At 43.1% G+C, this 20,333-nt stretch overlaps 1 protein-coding gene and 1 pseudogene across 2 annotated transcripts in view; one reads left to right on the top strand and one right to left on the bottom strand.

Moving 5' to 3' along the window:
- rev1 (REV1 DNA directed polymerase) overlaps positions 1-20,333 on the top strand; it is a 232,101-nt gene that overhangs the window by 62,130 nt on the left and 149,638 nt on the right. For both annotated transcript variants that reach the window (XM_072476592.1, XM_072476593.1), the window contains 4 exons: positions 1,943-2,050; positions 14,189-14,305; positions 15,638-15,770; positions 17,168-17,296. In XM_072476592.1, the coding sequence (XP_072332693.1) occupies positions 1,943-2,050; positions 14,189-14,305; positions 15,638-15,770; positions 17,168-17,296 (487 nt within the window). The remainder of the gene's footprint in view (positions 1-1,942; positions 2,051-14,188; positions 14,306-15,637; positions 15,771-17,167; positions 17,297-20,333) is intronic.
- Positions 10,371-11,256, bottom strand: LOC140391754 (small ribosomal subunit protein RACK1 pseudogene; annotated as a pseudogene).

Raw genomic sequence — 20,333 nt, 5'->3', positions numbered from 1 at the left:
ATTCATAGCATGGCCCTGTTCTTTTGTGTAAATGGAAGTGTGCAGTCAAAAGTCCAGATAGCAGTGATGAATTCAAGCCTGGACACGTCTGGACAGAACCATCTTTGAGGGGCTGAATCCTGTTTGAACAGGAGAGGGGCAGGAGGATTTGGAGAACGATCAGAAGATTCCATGAAAAGACTGCCACAGAGCCAAACTTTCAGACAGGGTCTGAAAGAGCTTCACTACCAACAGGAATATGATCTGTAATACAAGTATCATTTTTGCCTCCCAAGGTAAGTGGAATTGAGAGCTGTATGTTCATTTTCTGTGCTGTTTAATGGGAAAAATCGTGTGTTAGGGTTAAGAGATGCATGTAAGATGTTCTTGTTAGGTTTGAAGTTTGCAGATTGTTTTCCTTTTGTTATAATACAGTTTTCTTTGTAAAAATAACCAACGCCTATTTCTCATGCAATCACTCCTGGAACAAATTGGTCTTTTGCGTAGTCTAAAAAAAATTTTTTTAATTTTTTAGACTACGCAAGCACGGTAGCCTTGTGGATAGCACAATTGCTTCACAGCTCCAGGGTCCCAGGTTCGATTCCGGCTTGGGTCACTGTCTGTGCGGAGTCTGCACATCCTCCCCGTGTCTGCGTGGGTTTCCTCCGGGTGCTCCGGTTTCCCCCCACAGTCCAAAGATGTGCAGGTTAGGTGGATTGGCCATGATAAATTGCCCTTAGTGTCCAAAATTGCCCTTAGTGTTGGGTGGGGTTACTGGGTTATGGGGATAGGGTGGAGGTGTTGACTTTGGGTAGGATGCTCTTTCCAAGAGCCGGTGCAGACTCGATGGGCCGAATGGCCTCCTGCACTGTAAATTCTATGATTCTATGATAAATGTTGCGGTTCTGATCCTATATCTTAGCCACTGTTGAGATCTGGTTTGGTGTCCGTAATACTGCAGATAGGTCATGAAGTTCTGGTTAAAAAATGAGAATGGATTTGGGAGGCAGAAGCACATTCAAAGACTTTGGAAAGGGAACAGGAGGTTGGAGATGGGACTGTCGCTTGCAAAGATGCTGATGATGGCTGTTTTAAAGGAGAGAGGAGAAACACCTGTGGAGAAAAAACTGTTTACAATATTGGAGTTACTGTTGATCAGAAACATAACAGGATCAGCCATATAATACTGTGATTACAATAGCAGGTCAAGGATTGAGAATTCTGTGGCAAATAACTCATTTTCTGACTCCACAAAGCTTGTCCACCATCAATAAAGCACAAATCAGGAATGTGATGGAATACTCCCCATTTGCCTGGATCGTAGCAGCTCACAACACTCGAGCAATTTAACGGCATCCAGGACAAAGCAATCCACTTGATTGGCATCCCATCAATCAATATATACATTCACTCTACCACCACCAATGCACAGTAGCAGCAGTGTGTATCAATTACCAAATGCACTGCAGCAACTCATCAAGGCTCCTTCAACAATGCATGCCAAATCCATGACCTTCACCACCTAGAACCCCAAGGGCAGCAGCCACACAGGAACAAGACCTTACAAAGACCCTTCCAAGTCACACATCATCTTGACTTGGAAATGCACCATCTTTCCTTCACTGTTGCTGAGTCAAAAACCTGGAACTCCATTCCTAACTGCACTGTGGATGTACCTACAGTCAAACCGCAGCAATTCAAGAATGAGGCTCAATACCACCTCAAAGTGTTAAGGATGGGCAATAAATCCTGACCTTGTCAGTGAAGCCCACAACCCATGAAATCATTTTAAAATGCCTGTTTCAGGCATGGATGCTGAAGAGTGATTTTCTGACCTTTAATAATATGGGGAGTGATGCATACCCTGCTCACAGTAAAAATGCATTTGCTGCCATATTGAAGAACGTGGAAGTCATTTGGTGTACAAATGCTTATTCCATGTTCACATTTTTTTCTCTTGCAGGTGCTGCAAGTGCGGTAGATCCACCAAGACAACAGAACTGTATAATGCACGTTGATATGGACTGCTTCTTTGTATCAGTCGGAATTCGGGATTATCCAGAGCTAAAAGGTTTGTAAACATCACACTATTGTTATCAGTGGTTCAACTGATGAGATACCATGTGGATTGTGTTGTGTAAACTGAATGTTGGAGAGCAAACTCACTGGGGATTGTGTGGAGTTTAAAGAGCACATTATTTGTAGGCTTAAGAAAATAAACTTTGCAAAATGCTGTCGAATTTTATTATTCCATCCACAATTCTTGACCTGTGGTGGCCATTGCTTTCCAGTTGGAACACCATAATAGCGTCTTCGTTGAAATATTTTGGTCTGTGATAAGTGGGCAGCTGGGTAATCTGGCAAAAAAAGCATATGGAATGCTTTCCTTTATTGGACAAGGTATTGAATACAAAAGCAGGGATATAATGCTGGAACTGCATAAAATGCTGGTTAGGCCACAGCTAGAATTGTGAGTGCAATTCTGGTCATCACATTACAGAAAGAACATAATTGCGCTGGAGAAAGTACATAGATTTATAAAAACATTGCCTGGATGATGGAATCCTGATATTGTGTTTTCTCTCAATAAAAGGACCGATTCCGTGCGATGGTAAAAGTTCACGTTTGACTTTAATGTTAGGCAGTGCGGCTGACGATACATGATTTCTTATACTTCGATAAAACAATTCGACCAACTGGCCAGTGCAAAACGCAATAAGCTTAGAGGTGATTTAAAGAAAAAAGCACATGGCAGAGTAAAGGAGCATAGGTCAAAGACAGGCTTAGAGAGCGAGAGATAGATAGTTAGAAGTGGTTAGAACAAAGAGCTAACTTGCTGGGCTCTCTTTTAAGGAGATGCTTATCTTTGGGTTAACCCTTGCTTTCAGCAGCACAAGTGGATAGCACTGTGGCTTCACAGCGCCAGGGTCCCAGGTTCGATTCCCCGTTGGGTCACTGTCTGTGCGGAGTCTGCACGTTCTCCCCATGTCTGCGTGGGTTTCCTCCGGGTGCTCCGGTTTCCTCCCACAGTCCAAAGACGTGCAGGTTAGGTGGATTGGCCATGTTAAATTGCCCTTAGTGACCAAAAAGGTTAGGGGGAGTTATTGGGTTAAGGGGATAGGGTGGAAGTGAGGGCTTAAGTGGGTTGGTGCAGATTCGATGGGCCGAATGGCCTCCTTCTGCACTGTATGTTCTTTGTCTGTAATTGGCTCTTTGCCCGGAGGACCCTGTCTTTGGTTTGCTCAGCTAGATGTCCATCAATTAACTGATATGGTTATCAGCATAGATTGGATGGCATTTGTTGCAGTATGACCTAATTTTATTCAAGTTCGTACCTGTGTGTGTGCATCTTTTAATTTATTGGAACTTAATCTCTGTAATGGTTTTGTCTGAGGAGATTGAAACTTGACTAATCTCCGTCTAGCAGGACTTCCCTTCTCTGGCTGTTTCTGTGACTACGAATGGCATTCTAGTATTGGATGCATACTTTTGTAAGATCAAATCAGACTCAATATACGCACTTCTCAGTTTTGAAGACTGCATATTCGCAATTCAGAAACTTACTGAGACTTTGTTCTTGCAGTCATTATCCTTTACTAAGGTAACTGCAGCTTTCCTGATTAAAATATGATTCTTGATTGTAGTCTTTCAACAAATCACTCGAGTATCGAAACTTAGTTCTATCACTGGGCTTGAAAATTGCAGCTATGAGGAATGATTGGATAGGCTTGGGATGCTTTCCTTAGAACGGAGCAGTCTGAGAAGTGATCTAATTGGGGTGTACAAAATTATGAGGGACCTAGATAGAGTAGACAGGAAAGATCAGTTTCCCCTAGCTTGAGAGGTCAGTTACCAGGAGGCACAGATTTAAGGTGATTGGTAGGATTTCAATGGATATTGGGAAAAGCTTTTTCACTCAGAGGGTGGTGGGCAACTGGAATTCACTGCCAATTGGTGGTTGAGGCTGAATTCATTTAAAGGGTACCTGGATCTGCACCTGAGGTCCTGTAACCTGCAAGACTACAGACCAGGTACTGGAAAGTGGGATTAAAATGACCGACTAGTTTCTTTTTGACTGGAAATGACACGATGGGGTGAATGGCCTCGTTCATAACATCTTTATTGTTCTAAGTGTCTCAAGATAAAACAAATCAATTTACACTATCTTTCAACCTTTTCCCTTGTAGTCCACCAAGATGGGCTGTATCTACACTGACACTTTCATAGTGATAAAGAACATCAAGTTTGAAGATTTCAATATGTGCTAATTATTAGCTTAGCTATTGTAGCCACGTAAAATGACTGCTTCCCGATTAATTTGGCCAAAACCCAATCTAAAATGGCTAACCGGAAAGGCTGCTGGGAAAAGCAGGTAACAAGACACAATCGGACAGCTGCAGACAGAATAGCATATTCGGCTCTGGGGAAGTTGGCCCAGATCGATACTCAGGGCTATTAACAGCCCATCAACCCAGACATTTGCAGTACATTCAGGACTATTAACAGCCCATCCACCCAGACATCTGCAGTTTAATCGGCTATCCCCGGGAACAATTGCAACATATTAGCAATTGAATACCAGGCCAGACCTGTCGGCGCCTGCAGTGGCCGAAACAAAAGCAGGTGAACGACCACCCCCCGATCGGGGAATCGCCTCGCAATTGGACGTATCAAACCCAGTGATTGGGAACAAGTCCAATCACTTGGGACTCAGGGTCAAGGGCCGCCCCGGGAGGCGGGAAGCCCCTGGGCCCTATAAAGTGAGGGGCCAAGTTCAGATCTCGCTCTCTCTCTCTCCCTTCTTCGCCTGCTCGAGACCTTCGCAAGAACAGCAACCGGCAACTGTAAGTTTTGAATCCAGCGATCGCTATCCGGTAAAGACTCCTAGCCATCGACCTGTAGCAGCCTTTTGAATCCCGCGGGCCAGATCCGATTGGATAAGCCATTCGTTTCCCTGACCTGGTGGGCTCTTCCTAAAGTTAGTATTGGCCAGTAGTGATAGATTTATTATATAGATAGTAGGATTATTGTGTAAACATTACTTGTTGTATATAATAAATGACCGTTGATTTCAATCTTACTAAGCGGTGTGCTGACTTATTCATCATAACTTGAACTTGAACCACGTGGCGGTATCAGAAAGATACCTGGCGACCCGTGAGCAAAGGTGACGTAATCAGAGCTAATAAACCAAGGCTAAAAAGAGCAACACTATAATTCTAGAGTAGCGATGGCATGAGATGTTTGGACTGTGATGTTGTCAGACGTTATTGTGGCAAGTTTGAGGGAAGAGTCAAATCGAGGCATATGCAGAGTCAAGTTCCAAGAAGGGGTGGGAACAGTATTTCTCTTCAGCTGGGTTCAGGATAAGGCTGAGACATATTTGACCCTGGACCCTCGATCAATATTGGGTTGCTTGTAAGGGTGCTTTTTGGTCTGGGAGGAGTCAGCACTAAATGTAGGATCAAATACATCCCCTAAGTGACAATAAAAATCTTACCAATGTTGTCACTGGAATGGTTAAACCAGAGTGATGGAAAACTGGAAAGAGCTGAAGACAGCCATCACCTCAAGCTGTGAAGAAACCATCGGCTACAAGACCAGGAAATACCAAGACTGGTTTGATGTGAACTACCACATCATCCAAGACTTCATCGACAAGAAAAGGAAAGCCCTCCGCGCCTGGCAAAACAACATAACCAGCAAGGCAAAGAGGAGAGCCCAAAAATTAGCCAAGGCGGGGTTCATAGAATCATAGAATTTACAGTGCAGAAGGAGGCCATTCGGCCCATCGAGTCTGCACCGGCCCTTACAAAGAGCACCCTACTCAAGCCCACGTCTCTACCCTATTCCCGTAACCCAGTAACCCCCACTTAACCTTTTTTTTGGACACTAAGAGCAATTTAGCATGGCCAATCCACCTAACCTGCACACCTTTGGACTGTGGGAGGAAACCGGAGCACCCGGAGGAAACCCACGCAGACACGGGGAGAACGTGCAGACGCACAGACAGTGACCCAAGCCGGGAATCGAACCTGGGACCCTGGAGCTGTGAAGCAACTGTGCTAACCACTATGCTACCGTGCTGCCCCTAAGAAGAACTAGGAAAATTAAGAACCAATGGTGGACTGAGGAAGCGAAGGAGCTGCAACTCTTCGCTGACAAACATGACACTCTGAGCTTCTTCAGTGCTTCCAAGGCAATATATGGACCCAATACACTAGGCCTCAAACCAGTGTGGAGTAAGATCAGAACCCTCTTGAAAGACCGAGAAAACATCAGCCTTTGATGGAGAGAACACTTCCAAGAACTGCTGAACCATAGATGAGGACGTGTTTGAGGAAATCTCCCAGCGCCCCATCAAAGATGATCTTGAGCTCCCACGAAGCAAAAACAAACTTATTAAACACATGAAGAATGGAAAACCCGCAGGGGTGAAAGGGATCCCAGAGAAGATTTTCAAACTTGGAGAAGAGATCACCTGTTATCTCCATCAGCTGTTGCTGAAATTCTGGAACAGAGAAGAAGGTCCTGCCGATCTACCATGCGGTTCAAGTGCAGTCTCGCATACACTTTAAAACTCGGTAGAAATTTGAGTTACACTTCTCGGATGCAAGTAAGAATCTTTCATTGCCTCTACTGATTACAATTGAGAGAAACTTAAATCCATTCTCAATAAAGCCTTGCCAGCAAAAGACTTAGAGAAGTAATTTATAAAACAATTTTAACGTTCAAAAATAATAGAGAAATGGTTTCTTGCTTAAAGCAAAACAGCTTGCGCGGACTTCAAGAGTTAGAGTGGAAAAGGGAAAATACGAAAATAAGGATAGCAAGTAGTTAGATCAAAGTATAGAGTGATCCTGGATAGAAAATGGCTGTCCGAACTCTCATGTTTAAGGAAAATGTTATCAGTCTGAGGCCATCTGTCCATACCTCTGTCGTCTTAATTGGTTTGGGTGAGTTTCAAATACATTTGATTGGATAGTTAACTGTCAATCCTCAATGCGCAACATAAGTTTTAAATGTTTCATGTTTGAATATTTGTGTGTGCTATGGAATGTGATTTTGTGCTGTAATCGAGTCTGGTTCTTACTGGTTTTCTGCTGACTCATTTTATCCATATTCTGAACAATGGTGGCTTCACATTGCTATGGTGCTTATTTCGCCCTTGATCTGATTATGGTCCAGCTCATTTCTTAATATGAAATCTGTTCATTGGAACAATAGTCAGTTCATATTGTCAGTAAAAATGTTGCAACTAGTTTGTGGATGTGTCAAGCTTTGTTCCTCTGTTTAAGTTATGTGTTTTGTCATGACCTACGGTTATGAATACTGAAATGCTTATTTTAAAATGGGTATTAAAGACTGGGCTTTAAAATTTATATTAAAATGGCCTTTTACCTATCAGACTTTAACCTTATTTTGACCTTGATCTGATCACTGGTACAGCTCATTTCTTTATATGAAACTTACCACTTTCTTCAAGAAAGGAGACACAGTGGAATGTGGGAACTACTGAGGAATCTCTCTTCTGCATTGCCGGGAACATCATCGCCCAAATCCTCGCTAGCCGCCTTCTCCTAGTCTCTGAAGAAATGTCAGTGTGGCTTCTGATCAAACTATGGAACAGCGGACATAATTTTCACTGCTCGGCAACTTCAAGAGAAATGCCAGGTGCAACATCAACCACTACATGGCCTTCATCAATCTGGCCAACGCTTTTCGCTCAATCAGTCAGAAAGTCTATGGAAGCCCCTGTTTAAGGCCAGCTGTATGGAGAAATTCATCAGCATAATAATAATAATTTTTATTGTCACAAGTAGGCTTACATTAACAATGTAATGAAGTTACTGTGAAAATCCCCTAGTCACCACATTCTAGTGCCTGTTCGGGTACACTGAGGAAAAATTCAATGTCCAAATTACCTAACATCACGTTTTCGGGACTTGTGGGAGGAAACCAGAGCACCCGGAGGAAACCCACGCAGCTACGAGGAGAACAGGCAGTCCTCCACTACAAGATGTCGGTGACAGCTCTGACCAACGGAAACCTTCGAAGTCTAGACTGGAGTCAGGCAGGGATGTGCCATCACCCTTTTCTTCATCTTTACCATCCTTCACCTTGTCAAGAGCAAGCTTCCCAGTGGAGTGGACATCGTCTACATCAGGCATTGTCAAATACGGGGGCGCGACCTGCGGGTGGGCTGCAGGAGGGTCGCGGAGCCGTCCGTCGCGGCGCTCCCAATCGCGCAAATCTGCGCGGAGCAGCCGGCTGTTAACGCCAGCTGCAAGCAGCCTTCAAAATGGCCGCAAACACGTTTTAAAAAAAAAAAATGCGGCCGCACCGCGCATGCATGCTCGATCATCGGCGCGCATGCGCAAAACTATGCGCATGCGCGCCTCTGAATGGGCATGCATGCGCAGTGTGACCACTTTTTTTTTTAAACAATCACAGCTTTTTGTTTTATAAGTTCGGAGGGGTTTTATTCATTTATTTTATTCATTTAATTTTTATTTTATTCATTTAATTTTTTTTTTTTTTACAAGTTCGGGTGGGTTTTATTTGATAAAACTTTACAGGAAAAAAATGCAGAACTTTGGACAGATGGAGACTCCATATTTTTCGACACCGGAAGGCATCACCTTCATCCAACAGGTTCCATTGGAGGAGCGTGTACGAGTGCCAAAGGGACCCAAAACCATTTCCTCCATTTTTGTCAGCAGCAAACCAGGTAAGAGAAAATGGTGGGTCGCGCAGATCGGCCGGTGTGGGCAGCAAAAGTCGGCCGGGTTGGGTCCCGAAGGTTGGCTGGTTGGTAAAAATGGGTGCCTGGAAAAAAAGTTTGAAGAATACTGGTCTACAGGATGGATTTAAATTTATCAACTTAACCATTTAAAACCCAAGAAGAAAGCGATACTGACATTGCTGGCAGAACTTCAGCATGCGAATGACATCGCCATCTCTATTCTCAGATGAGAATCTCCAAACCATGCTTGACACCTTCGCAGAAGCATACGAAAGAATCCGTTTGAGCCTCAACCTGAAGAAGACTCCAGTATTTTACCAATCCACCCAGGGCAAGATCCAGTCCCTCGCTCCATCAATATCAATGGATAAACCCCACCAAACGTGGAACTGCATGCGCCTCCTTCGGATGCCAAAGAACAATGATCGTTACATCTGTTCTAAGAAGAAACAAAGAACAATACAGCAGAGGAACAGGCCCTTCGGCCCTCCAAGCCTGCGCCGACTATGGTACCTGCCTAAACTAAAACCACTTGCACTTTCGGAGTCCGTATCCTTCCAATCCCATCCTATTCATATATTTAGCTAGATATCCCTTAAATGCCGCTATCATACCTGCTCCCACCACCTCCCAGGCAGCGCGTTCCATATATTTACCACCCTCTGTATAAAAAAACTTGCCTCGCACATCTGTTCTAAACTTTTCCCCACACATTTTAAACCTATGTCCCCTAGTACTTGACTCTCCTACCATAGGAAAGAGCATCTGACTATCCACTCAGTACATGCCACTCATAATCTTGAAGAACCTCTATCAGTTCGCATATCAACCTCCGTCATTCCAGTGAGAACAGACCGAGTTTATCTAATCTTGAGAAATAATAAATTCTTTACCCGGCAGTCTGGCCTCAATAAAACATGAGATGGATTTGTAGGCATAGCATTAGTTATTTTTATTTGACGTGCAAGTCTGACTCGTTTCACACAAACCCAGAACGCAAGCTGCCTCCTGGGTCTCCAGAATCGAGTGATTCTGTAGAACAAAGAAATCTCTACCAACACATTCAAATGGCATCAAGTTTCACATACACGATTCCCATAGGTTATCCTATACCCCTCCTGACATGGCCATACAGCCTAATTGGCTCACTTCTCATCCCTTCCCCTGGCCTCTTATTACCCAGCATCCTTTTCTCCTCATACTCTAAACACCCCATCCCCCCTCCTTTGCCATGCTCTCTGAAATCCTTTGTCTGTGAACTAACATGAATTAGACCGGCCTATATCTACATTACAGTAACTAATATCTTTAAAGTAACTATTTTATATCACATTCGTCAATCTCCCCTCCTAGCTAATGTCCTCCATACCAGGCAACATCCTAGTAAACCGCTTCTGTATCCTCTCCAAAGCATCCACATCCTTCTGGTAGTGTGGCGACCAGAATTGTACACAATATTCCAAATGAGGCTTAACAGCTCCAACATGACTTGCCAATTTTTATACTAAATGCCCCGACCGATGAAGGCCAGCATGCCGTATGCCTTTTTTTTTTGAGATTCAGATACAGGTTGAAAACGGGTATATTTTATTTCAGATCAGTTTGAACAAGTAAAGATCCTCTGTATCGTCTTAGAAGAAACACTTCATCTTGTTCCAATGGTGACCTGCCACACTCTTGATGAGGTTATCAGTGTAGCCAGCAAACAATGTCTGTCCATCTGCAGACCATGCCAGACATGTGCACTGTGGAGGTTCCGCTTTACTGCTAGTGCTAATCACTTCCTGGCACAGTTCATCTACTATAATTTTTCCTTCCAGGTCCCAAATCTTAATGCTTGGACCAATGGCAGCACAGAGCCAATACCTACTGGGGCTAAAGCACAAGGCATTGATGATGTCACCACCATCCAAGGTGTACAGATGTTTGCCTTCATTGAGTTCCCACAACATGGCTTGACCATCCTTGCCTCCAGAAGCCCAAAGGGATCCATCGGGAGAAACGGTTAATGTATCAGATAGCCAGGGTACCCAATATGATTTGTTTTCAGTTTGTTTGCAATTGGCTAGGTTCCAAACCTTAACTAGTTTGTCCCAGCCATAGGAGACTATGATGGGGTTGTGGCTATTTGGTGAGTAGCGAACACAAGAAACCCACTTAGTGTGGCATTCATCCTGGATTGTGTATTTGCAAACTCCCAGGGTGTTCCACAATTTGACAGTCTTGTCACAGGAACCAGATACTATTTGGCGATTATCTGCTGAAAAGGCAATGCTCAGTACATCCCAGGAGCCGGAAAGAGCAAATTGACCATCAGAAGAAATGACTACATCACTAATAAAGTGAGAGTGGCCACAGAGGGAATGCTGGGGGACACCATAGCTGGTCTCATCCCTCGTTAGCTTCCACATAACAGTTTTATCTCAGGACGCGGACAGGATCATGTCGGGAAACTGCAGGGTCATGGCGATCTGTGTCACCCAGCCATTGTGGCCTTTCAGGGTCCCCCGAAGGGTCATCTGTTCCGACATTTTGAGTGGACGTGTGGCGTCCTGATGTCGGATGGTGCTGGATTGCAGCGGAAGTCTCGGCCACAGCTAGGCGCGCGCTTCTCCAGGCCGCAGAGAAAGAAGCCGTATGCCTTCTTGACCACCTTATCCACATGCGTTACCACTTTCGGTGATCGGTGAACATGCATGCCCAGATCTCTCCACCTGTCAGTACTCGCAAGAGTTCTACCATTTATTGTGTAATTCCTACACTTGCTGACACCAGGATCCTCGTGTATACGACAGTCGTCCTCCCAATTCTACTATACAGCTCAAAAATGTGGACTATGTACAGGTGCCACCCCAAGGCCTTGGAGAGGTACGATCAACACTGCCTGATACAGATTCGCTGCATCAGCCGGGAGGACAGGCATACTAGCATCAGTGTCCTTGAAGGAGCCAAGAACACCAGCATCGAGGCCATGAAACCAACTTTACTGGGCCGGCCATGTGCTTAGGATGTCAGAGTCTCGACTGTCAAAGCAATCTTCTTTGCCCAGCTCAAGCTAAACCTGTGGCTAAACAGCTGGTGTAGGAGGGAGGGTTTCCGTTATCTGGACCACTGGGAGCTCTTCCGGGGCAGGTGTGACCTGTATAAGAAGGACTGGTTGCATCTAAACTGGAGAGGCATGAATATCCTGGCCGCGAAGTTTGCTCGTGTCACACTAGAGAGTTTAAACTAGTATGGCAGGGGGGTGGGCTCCGGAGCAATAGGTCAGAAGGTGAAAGCACTGAAGGAGAACTAGGGGATAGGGCCAGTATGGCTCTGAGGCAGAGCAGACGGGGAGATGTTGCTGAACACAGCGGGTCTGGTGGCCTGAAGTGCATATGTTTTAATGCAAGAGGTATTGCGGGTAAGGCAGGTGAACTTAAGAGCTTGGATTAGTACTTGGAACTATGATGTTGTTGCCAATACAGAGACCTGGTTGAGGGAAGGACAGGATTGGCAGCTAAACGTTCCAGGATTTAGATGTTTCAGGTGGGATAGAGGGGGATGTAAAAGGGGTGGCGGAGTTGCCCTGCTGGTTTGGGAGAATACCACAGCTGTACTACGGGAAGACACCTCAGAGGGCGGTGAGGCTATATGGGTAGAGATCAGGAATAAGAAGGATGCAGTCACAATGTTGGGGTTTACCACAGGCCTCCCAACAGCCAGCGGGAGATAAAGGAGCAGATAGGTAGACAGATTTTGGAAAAGAGGAAGAAGGATAAATACGGCAAATTTCGGGAACCTTGGATAATGAGAGATATTGTAGGCCTCGTCAAAAAGAAAAAGGAGGCATTTGTTAGGGCTAGAAGGCTGGGGACAGACTAAGCCTGTGTGGAGTATAAGGAAAGTAGGAAGGAACTTAAGCAAGAAGTCAGGAGGGCTAGAAGGGGTCACGAAAAGGCATTGGCAAATAGGGTTAAGGAAAATCCCATGGCATTTTACATAAAAAGCAAGAGGGTAGCCAGGGAAAAGGTTGGCCCACTGAAGGATAGGCAAGGGAATCTATGTGTGGAGCCAGAGGAAATGGGCGAGGTACTAAATGAATACTTTGCATCAGTATTCACCAAAGAGAAGGAGTTGGTGGATGTTGATTCTGGGGAAGGGTGTGTAGATAGCCTGGGTCACATTGAGATCCAAAAAGACGAGGTGTTGGGTGTCTTGAAAAATATTAAGGTAGATAAGTCCCCAGGGCCTGATGGGATCTACCCCAGAATACTGAAGGAGGCTAGAGAGGAAATTGCTGCGGCCTTGACAAAAATCTTTGGATCCTCACTGTCTTCAGGGGATGTCCCGGAGGACTGGAGAATAGCCAATGTTGTTCCTCTGTTTAAGAAGGGTAGCAAGGATAATCCAGGGAACTACAGGCCGGTGAGCCTTACGTCAGTGGTAGGGAAATTACTGGAGAGAATTCTTCGAGACAGGATCTACTCCCATTTGGAAGCGAATGGACGTATTAGTGAGAGGCAGCATTGTTTTGTGAAGGGGAGGTCCTGTTTCACTAACTTGATAGAGTTTTTCGAAGAGGTCACAAAGATGATTGCAGGTAGGGCAGTGGATGTGGTCTATGTGGACTTCAGTAAGGCCTTTGACAAGGTCCCTCATGGTAGACTGGTACAAAAGGTGAAGTCACACGGGATCAGGGGTGAGCTGGCAAGGTGGATACAGAACTGGCTAGGTCATAGAAGGCAGAGAGTAGCAATGGAAGGGTGCTTTTCTAATTGGAGGGCTGTGACTTGTGCTGTTCCGCTGGGATCAGTGCTGGGACCGTTGCTGTTCGTAATATATATAAATGATTTGGAGTAAAATGTAACTGGTCTGATTCGTAAGTTTGCAGACGACACAAAGGTTGGTGGAATTGCGGATAGCGACGGAGGTTGAGGGGCGACTTGATAGAGGTCTACAAAATTCTGAGGAGCATAGACAGAGTGGATAGTCCGAGGCTTTTCCCCAGGGTAGAGGAGTCAATTACTAGGGGACATAGGTTTAAGGTGCGAGGGGCAAGGTTTAGAGTAGATGTACGAGGCAAGTTTTTTTTTTACACGGAGGGTAGTGGGTGCCTGGAACTCGCTACCGGAGGAGGTGGTAGAAGCAGGGACGATAGTGACATTTAAGGGGCATCTTGACAAATACATGAATAGGATGGGAATAGAGGGATACGGACCCAGGAAGTGTAGAAGATTGTAGTTTAGTCGGGCAGCATGGTCGGCGCGGGCTTGGAGGGTCGAAGGGCCTGTTCCTGTGCTGTACGTTTCTTTGTTCTTTGTTCAAGGAAAGCTTCTGAACATGGAAGTTCCATGTGTACCCATTCTGTATTGAACGTTCATTTCTATAATTCACCTTCTTTGTGTTCTTTGCCTTTTTGAGTTTCGCTTTATGTGAAGTACAGAAAAAGTGAAATAAATGTTTTCTTTTTCTGCTTTGTAGGAAGACCAGTAGCTGTTACTCACAACAGAGGTCATGGTCGCATGACGATCCGACCAAGCACTAACCCACAGTTTGAAATGCAATATTACCAAAAGAAGCTGAAGAAAGGCCAGACAGGTAAGCATTTAGCATTGTTGTAGTGTGTATTTATCTTCAATTAATGTAAAATTTCATAGCTTTCAATTGGTATACTTGTCATATTTTGGGATTTATGGTCATTTGGATTTTTCATGGAAAGAAGTTTGGAATTTAGTTATGTTTAAGGGTTAATTTCTAAAGCAAAATATATTCGCAAGTTTCTTTTAAAAGTGCAGAAACGGAAGGGGTAATGAGCTGGACATTTAGGTTGTTTGCTTGAAAACCTGAAGAAAATAAGTCATTCCCCTTGACACATTCTTTAATCGATAAATAACTCTGACCCAACTTGAGAAATTTTTACGTTGGCCCACTGGATACTAAATGGGCAGTAGGAAATCTGCTGCCTGTTTCACAACACGTCTGTTTTTTTTCCATTGATGTCAGTGAAAATAAAAATCAGTTCGGTTAGATAGTGGCTGTAAGATCCACTGTCATCCTTTCTTGACTTAACAATAAAAGTTAAATGCCATCCTATTGTGTTTTGAACACTCTGGTGCCAGACACTCAAAAGGGATTGTTTTGCATGGACTTTCCTTGGAGATTAAAAATAGGGCCACTAACAAGTTTTTAAGCAGAAATGTTAAATTTTGCAAGTGCACATAATGATTCTCCTACTGAATACCTAATTAATACTTTTTCACTATTGTCCAGATTGATTTCAAGCTGCTATCTTATTGTAGAGAACACTGAAGCATGAAGCCTTGTGAATTATAAACTTAAATCAAAATGTGCAGGAATATAAATTACTGGACTCAATTGGGTAGCCCAGGCTAAATGTACTTTATCAATGGATGGTTTTTGCAGATTTTGAAGGGAACAAATAAAATACTTTGTTAATGAGAAAGGTATATATAATGAGCTTGTTTGATGATGTTAATGGTGTAGGCAGGGGGGTGCTGTAATGCCAGTATGACACTCACTTATTTAATCACATTGAAGTATTCGCATACAGCAAACCAGGATATTAAAACTACTGAACCCCTTTATTTTTAATTAACATTTTCAGACAGCAAAATAAGTGATGATGGGATTTAGACAGAAAAGTTGGGTCAGAGTTATTTATCGATTAAAGAATTAAGTCAAGGGGAATGACTTATTTTCTTCAGGTTTTCAAGCAAACAACCTCAATGTCCAGCTCATTACCCCTTCCGTTTCTGCACTTTTAAATTATTAACGTAAAGAGGTTATTTGGATAACCTCTTTGGATCCCATAATACTTTTCTGGGATTTCAATTTTAATATGGGAGAGAAAAATGGATACAACTAAAATCGGGTGCAAAGTGATAATTTTGCATTTCATTTCTTCCATAGAAGAGAAAAAAGTGCCTGATAAATTGGATGACAATACCTGGGAATATCCAAATCCTGCCTGTGTGAATGGTACTAGCATGGATGTGGTCGCTTTGTCAATGGCAGAAATTGCATCCTGCAGCTATGAAGCTAGGTAAATAAAAGCAGTTTGATTTGCAGGCTAATTCTAAAAAGGTATATAATAATAGATTTGTACATTTCATATCATATGACCCAGATTTTGAGGTAATAATAGCAAAATTGTGATGTGTGCCAAAATTGCTCCACTGAAACTGCCACCTTTGGGAGCTTGCATATGTGCAGCGTGACACACAAATCCAAACACTGCTATCAGTAATTCTTATGTTTTCCATATGATGTAATGTGGAGTCCCCACTGACTGCAATCGCCATTGTAGCCATGATCAACTGAAAACCCCCCATTTCTATGCTGTTAGACTTGTTTTAATAATCCTTGAAATTGTTATAATCTTTGACTTGAGGTGGAACTAGGTTTTGGGCAGTACGGTAGCACAGTGGTTAGCACTTTTGGTTCACAGTGCCAGGGTCCCAGGTTCGATTCCCGCTTGAGTCACTATCTGTGCGGAGTCTGCACGTTCCCCCCGTGTCTGCTGGGTTTCCTCCAGGTGCTCCGGTTTCCTCCCACAGGTCCCGAAAGACGTGCTTGGACATTCTGAATTCTCCCTCTGTGTGTCCGAACATGCGCCGGAGTATGGCGACTAGGGGATTTTCACAGTAACTTCATTGCAGTGTTAATGTAAGCCTACTTGTGACAATAATAATAAAGATTATTATTATATTAACTTCATAGTTATTGCTACCCTCCTCTGGCCCTAAAAAGTTAATATTTGTGGAATGACAAATTTCTCCAGTATGAAAAAAATACATTTTGAAAAAGGTTTATGTTACTATTTTAGTTTCTGTCTAAATCCCATCATCACTTATTTTGCTGTCTGAAAATGTTAATTAAAAATAAAGGGGTTCAGTAGTTTTAATATCCTGGTTTGCTGTATGCGAATACTTCAATGTGATTAGATAATTGGCTGCTTGTTGACATCAATGGTGCTACACTCAGACATGCCATGAACTTGGTGCCAGAATTTAACTGCTGTTGGGAAGGGGGGGAAACCATGCCACTGAGATTGGTTAGATCTTTGTGGATGGCTTTCTTCGTGGTTGGCAGCAAGCATTTTGCCTCACTGCTGACCACAAAATCCAGTCCAATAGGTTATACCTGATTTATTTAAGTCTTGTTCTTAGGATAGTTACTTGATAAATGTCTTTATTGCTTCAGTAACTATTTATATAAATGCTATCCAATAATGGTAAATCTGGACCAATGTAAGTGGAACCGTGGGATATCATAAAGACCCAAAACATCCTGTTAGATAGACTGTTAATGGAACTTGGAAAATTGGACGTGGTGGGAGTCTGAATATATTCCTCCATTCAGAATCTTCTATTTAGTTTTACCAATTTTCTTTTTAATACAAATATGCATATAATTGGTTTTATTGTCATTCTATGGCAGACGGATTGGTATTAAGAATGGCATGTTTTTTGGACAAGCAAAGCAACTATGCCCTGACCTTCAGGCTGTCAGCTATAACTTCAAAGCCTACAAAGAAGTGGCCTCAATTTTGTATGAAACTCTGGCAAGGTAATATATTTTATTCTTTTATATGCAGTTAACAAAAATGTCCATTCTAAAAGTGAACTAAATTACATTAAATTATTTAAATATAATTGGAGCAAGAAAGAATATATTTGCTCATTTACTAGTTCCCTGTAAGCAAATTACATTTAGCTATATCTCTTGAGGAATAGACATTTCTGACCCACGTAGGTCATTTTACAATATTGCGCAATATGTCTACTGTGGCTAATTAATTATTTCTTTCAGTCATCTTATCTTCCTAGCTACCCCTAACTAGAATTTCTAAATCTTAAAAGTACAATAGCGGAGGACAGCTAAATCTGGACTTGTACTGTGCTCTGTGCAAACATTGCGGGGCTAATTTGGAGAAGATAATTTGGAGGGGATAAGTACACATGGATTTTCGGCAAGCCATATTTGGAAAATGTTTTTTGAATAGGTGATTGGATAGATTGTGAATACAGCCAGTGTAGTGTGCACAAAATTTCAGAAACTGCTCATACAAGAGTTGGAATAATTCAGATGGCTAGTATGAGGAAATACAAGAGAATGAATAGAAAGTGATTCATAAGTGATCATCGCATGCTTGAATTTAAAATTCAGTTTGAGGGAAATGAACTTGAGTCCCATATTGGTGTTCTGGTGTTAAACCAAGGTAATTACATCGGCGTGACAGATTTGACCCGAGTGGACTGGGCAGAAAGACTAAAAGGTTGGACAGTTGATGAACTGCAGGGGATATTTAGGGAGACATTTAATTCCTTCCAACTAAAATATATTCCAGAAGGGAAGAAAGATTATCTAAATCCTATCATCATTTATTTTGCTGTCTCAAAATTTAAATTAAAAGTGAAGGGAATCAGTCGTTTTAATATCCTGGTTTGCTCTGTGAATACTTCAATGTGATTAGATCCTTAGATGTTTATTGACATCACTGGTGATGCTCGTAAACACATGCCCGTAACTTGATGCAGAATTTAACTGCCATTGGGAAGGGGCAAAAACCATGCCACAAAGATTGGTTAGATCTTTGTGGTTGACTTTCTTCGAGGTTAGCAGCGAGTGCTTTTGCCCCACTGATGACCACAAAATCCAGCCCAACATGTTATATCTGATCTATTTAATTCTTTTGGGGGTGGGGGCTAAACAAGGAGATTAAATGTAACATTAGCAAAAGCTAAGGCATATATTGCAACAGTCAGTGGCAGACTGGAGGATTGGGAAACTGTTAAAGACCAATAGCAAAAGATTCTAAAAGTATACAAAAAGGAAAAGAGTAGCTAAAGTCAATGTTGGTCCTTTGGAGCAGAAGACTGGATAGTTAATAATGGGGAGCACAGAAATGGCAGAGACACTAAATCAATATTTTGCCTCGTATTTCGTGGTGACACGAGAACCATTAATAGTAACTATGTGCAGAGGTTGAAAAGGAGGAATTTGAAACAATTGCCATCACTTAGGAAAAAGTACTGAGCAGATTATTGGGATTAAAGGCACACCAGTCCCCAGGACCTAATGGCCTACATCCTAGAGTCTTAAAAGAAGTAACAATAGAGATATTGGAGGCATTTGTTACAATATTCCAAATTTCCCTGGATTCTGGAAAGGTTCCACTGGATTGGAAAAAGGCCCCTGTTCAAAAAGGGAGAAAGGCAGAAAGTAAGAAACTTACATCAGTTAGTTTAGCATCTGTCATTGGGAAACTGTCGGAATCCACTATTAAGGAAGTATTAATGGGACATTTGGAAAGTCAAAACACAATCCATCAGAGTTAGCATGCTTTTATGAAGGGTAAATCATGTTTGATTAATTTTCTAGAATTCTTCGAAGATGTTGTAACAAGCTCAGTATAGGCCTAATGGGGGTCCTTTAGATGTAGTCTGTCTGGATTACCAGAAGGCATTTGATAAAGTGCCGCACAAAAGGTTAATGTACAAGGAAGGATCCCACGGAGTTCTGGTAATATATTAGCTTGGATAGCGGATTGGCTAACAAACAGAAAGCAGCGAGTGGGATTAAACGTGTCTTTTTCTGGTTAGCAAGCTGTAACTGGTGGTGTGCCGCAGGGTTCGGGGCCCCAACTATTTACAATCTGTATTAATGACTTTGATGCAGAGATAGAATATACAATAGCCAAATTTGCAGATGATATTAAAATAAGTGGGAAAGCAAGTTGCAATGAGGAAATAAGAAATTTACAAATGGATATGGATAGGTTAAGTTTCCATTACCATTTGTGTGAAGAAGTATTTCATAACATCATCCCTGAGTGGCCTAATTCTAATTTTCAAGTGTGCTTCCTTATTCAGGATTCTCTCACTAGAAGAAATGTTTTTTTCTTACTCTATTTAAATATTTAAATAATACTGCAATTAAATCACTCAATTTTCTGTTGGAGAGGATTTTAGTTATTTATCAACAGTCTGATCGATTTCAATCAGAATGGGGAGGCGTCGGCGGGCATTTTTTGGGACGCACTGAAGGCAGTGGTCCAGGGAGAAATTATCGCATTTACGGTTCGTGCGAATAAGGAAAGGAGGGCGGAACATGACCGTCTAGTGAGCGAGATAGTGGAGGTGGACAGGGAATATTCGAGAGTGCCCACCGTGGAGGGATTGGCGAGGAGGAAAAGGTTACAGGGGCAATTTGACAGGCTGACAACAGGGAGGACGGTAGGGCAACTGCGTAGGGCAAGAGAGGTGCAATACGAGTATGGGGAGAAGGCGAGCCGCATGCTGGCGCACCAGCTGCGGGGACAGGCTGCGTCCAGGGAAATATTGACGATCCGGACTGGGGATGTGGTGTCAGAGCGAGGGAAGATAGATGAGGCATTTAGAGAGTATTACCAGGGACTTTATGAGGCAGACCCAGGAGGAGAGGAGGGGGACATGGGGCGGTTTCTGGACGAGCTGGAATTTCCCCAAGTGGAGGAAGCAAAGAGGCAGGCGTTGGAGGAGCCCCTGGGACTGAGGGAGGTGCTGGATCGTATCAGGGGTATGAAATCGGGGAAGGCCCCTGGGCCAGATGGGTACCCGGCAGA

Source organism: Scyliorhinus torazame, chromosome 15, assembly GCF_047496885.1.
Source record: "Scyliorhinus torazame isolate Kashiwa2021f chromosome 15, sScyTor2.1, whole genome shotgun sequence".
NCBI lineage: Eukaryota > Metazoa > Chordata > Chondrichthyes > Carcharhiniformes > Scyliorhinidae > Scyliorhinus > Scyliorhinus torazame.
This window is presented reverse-complemented; position numbering and strand designations above follow the sequence as displayed.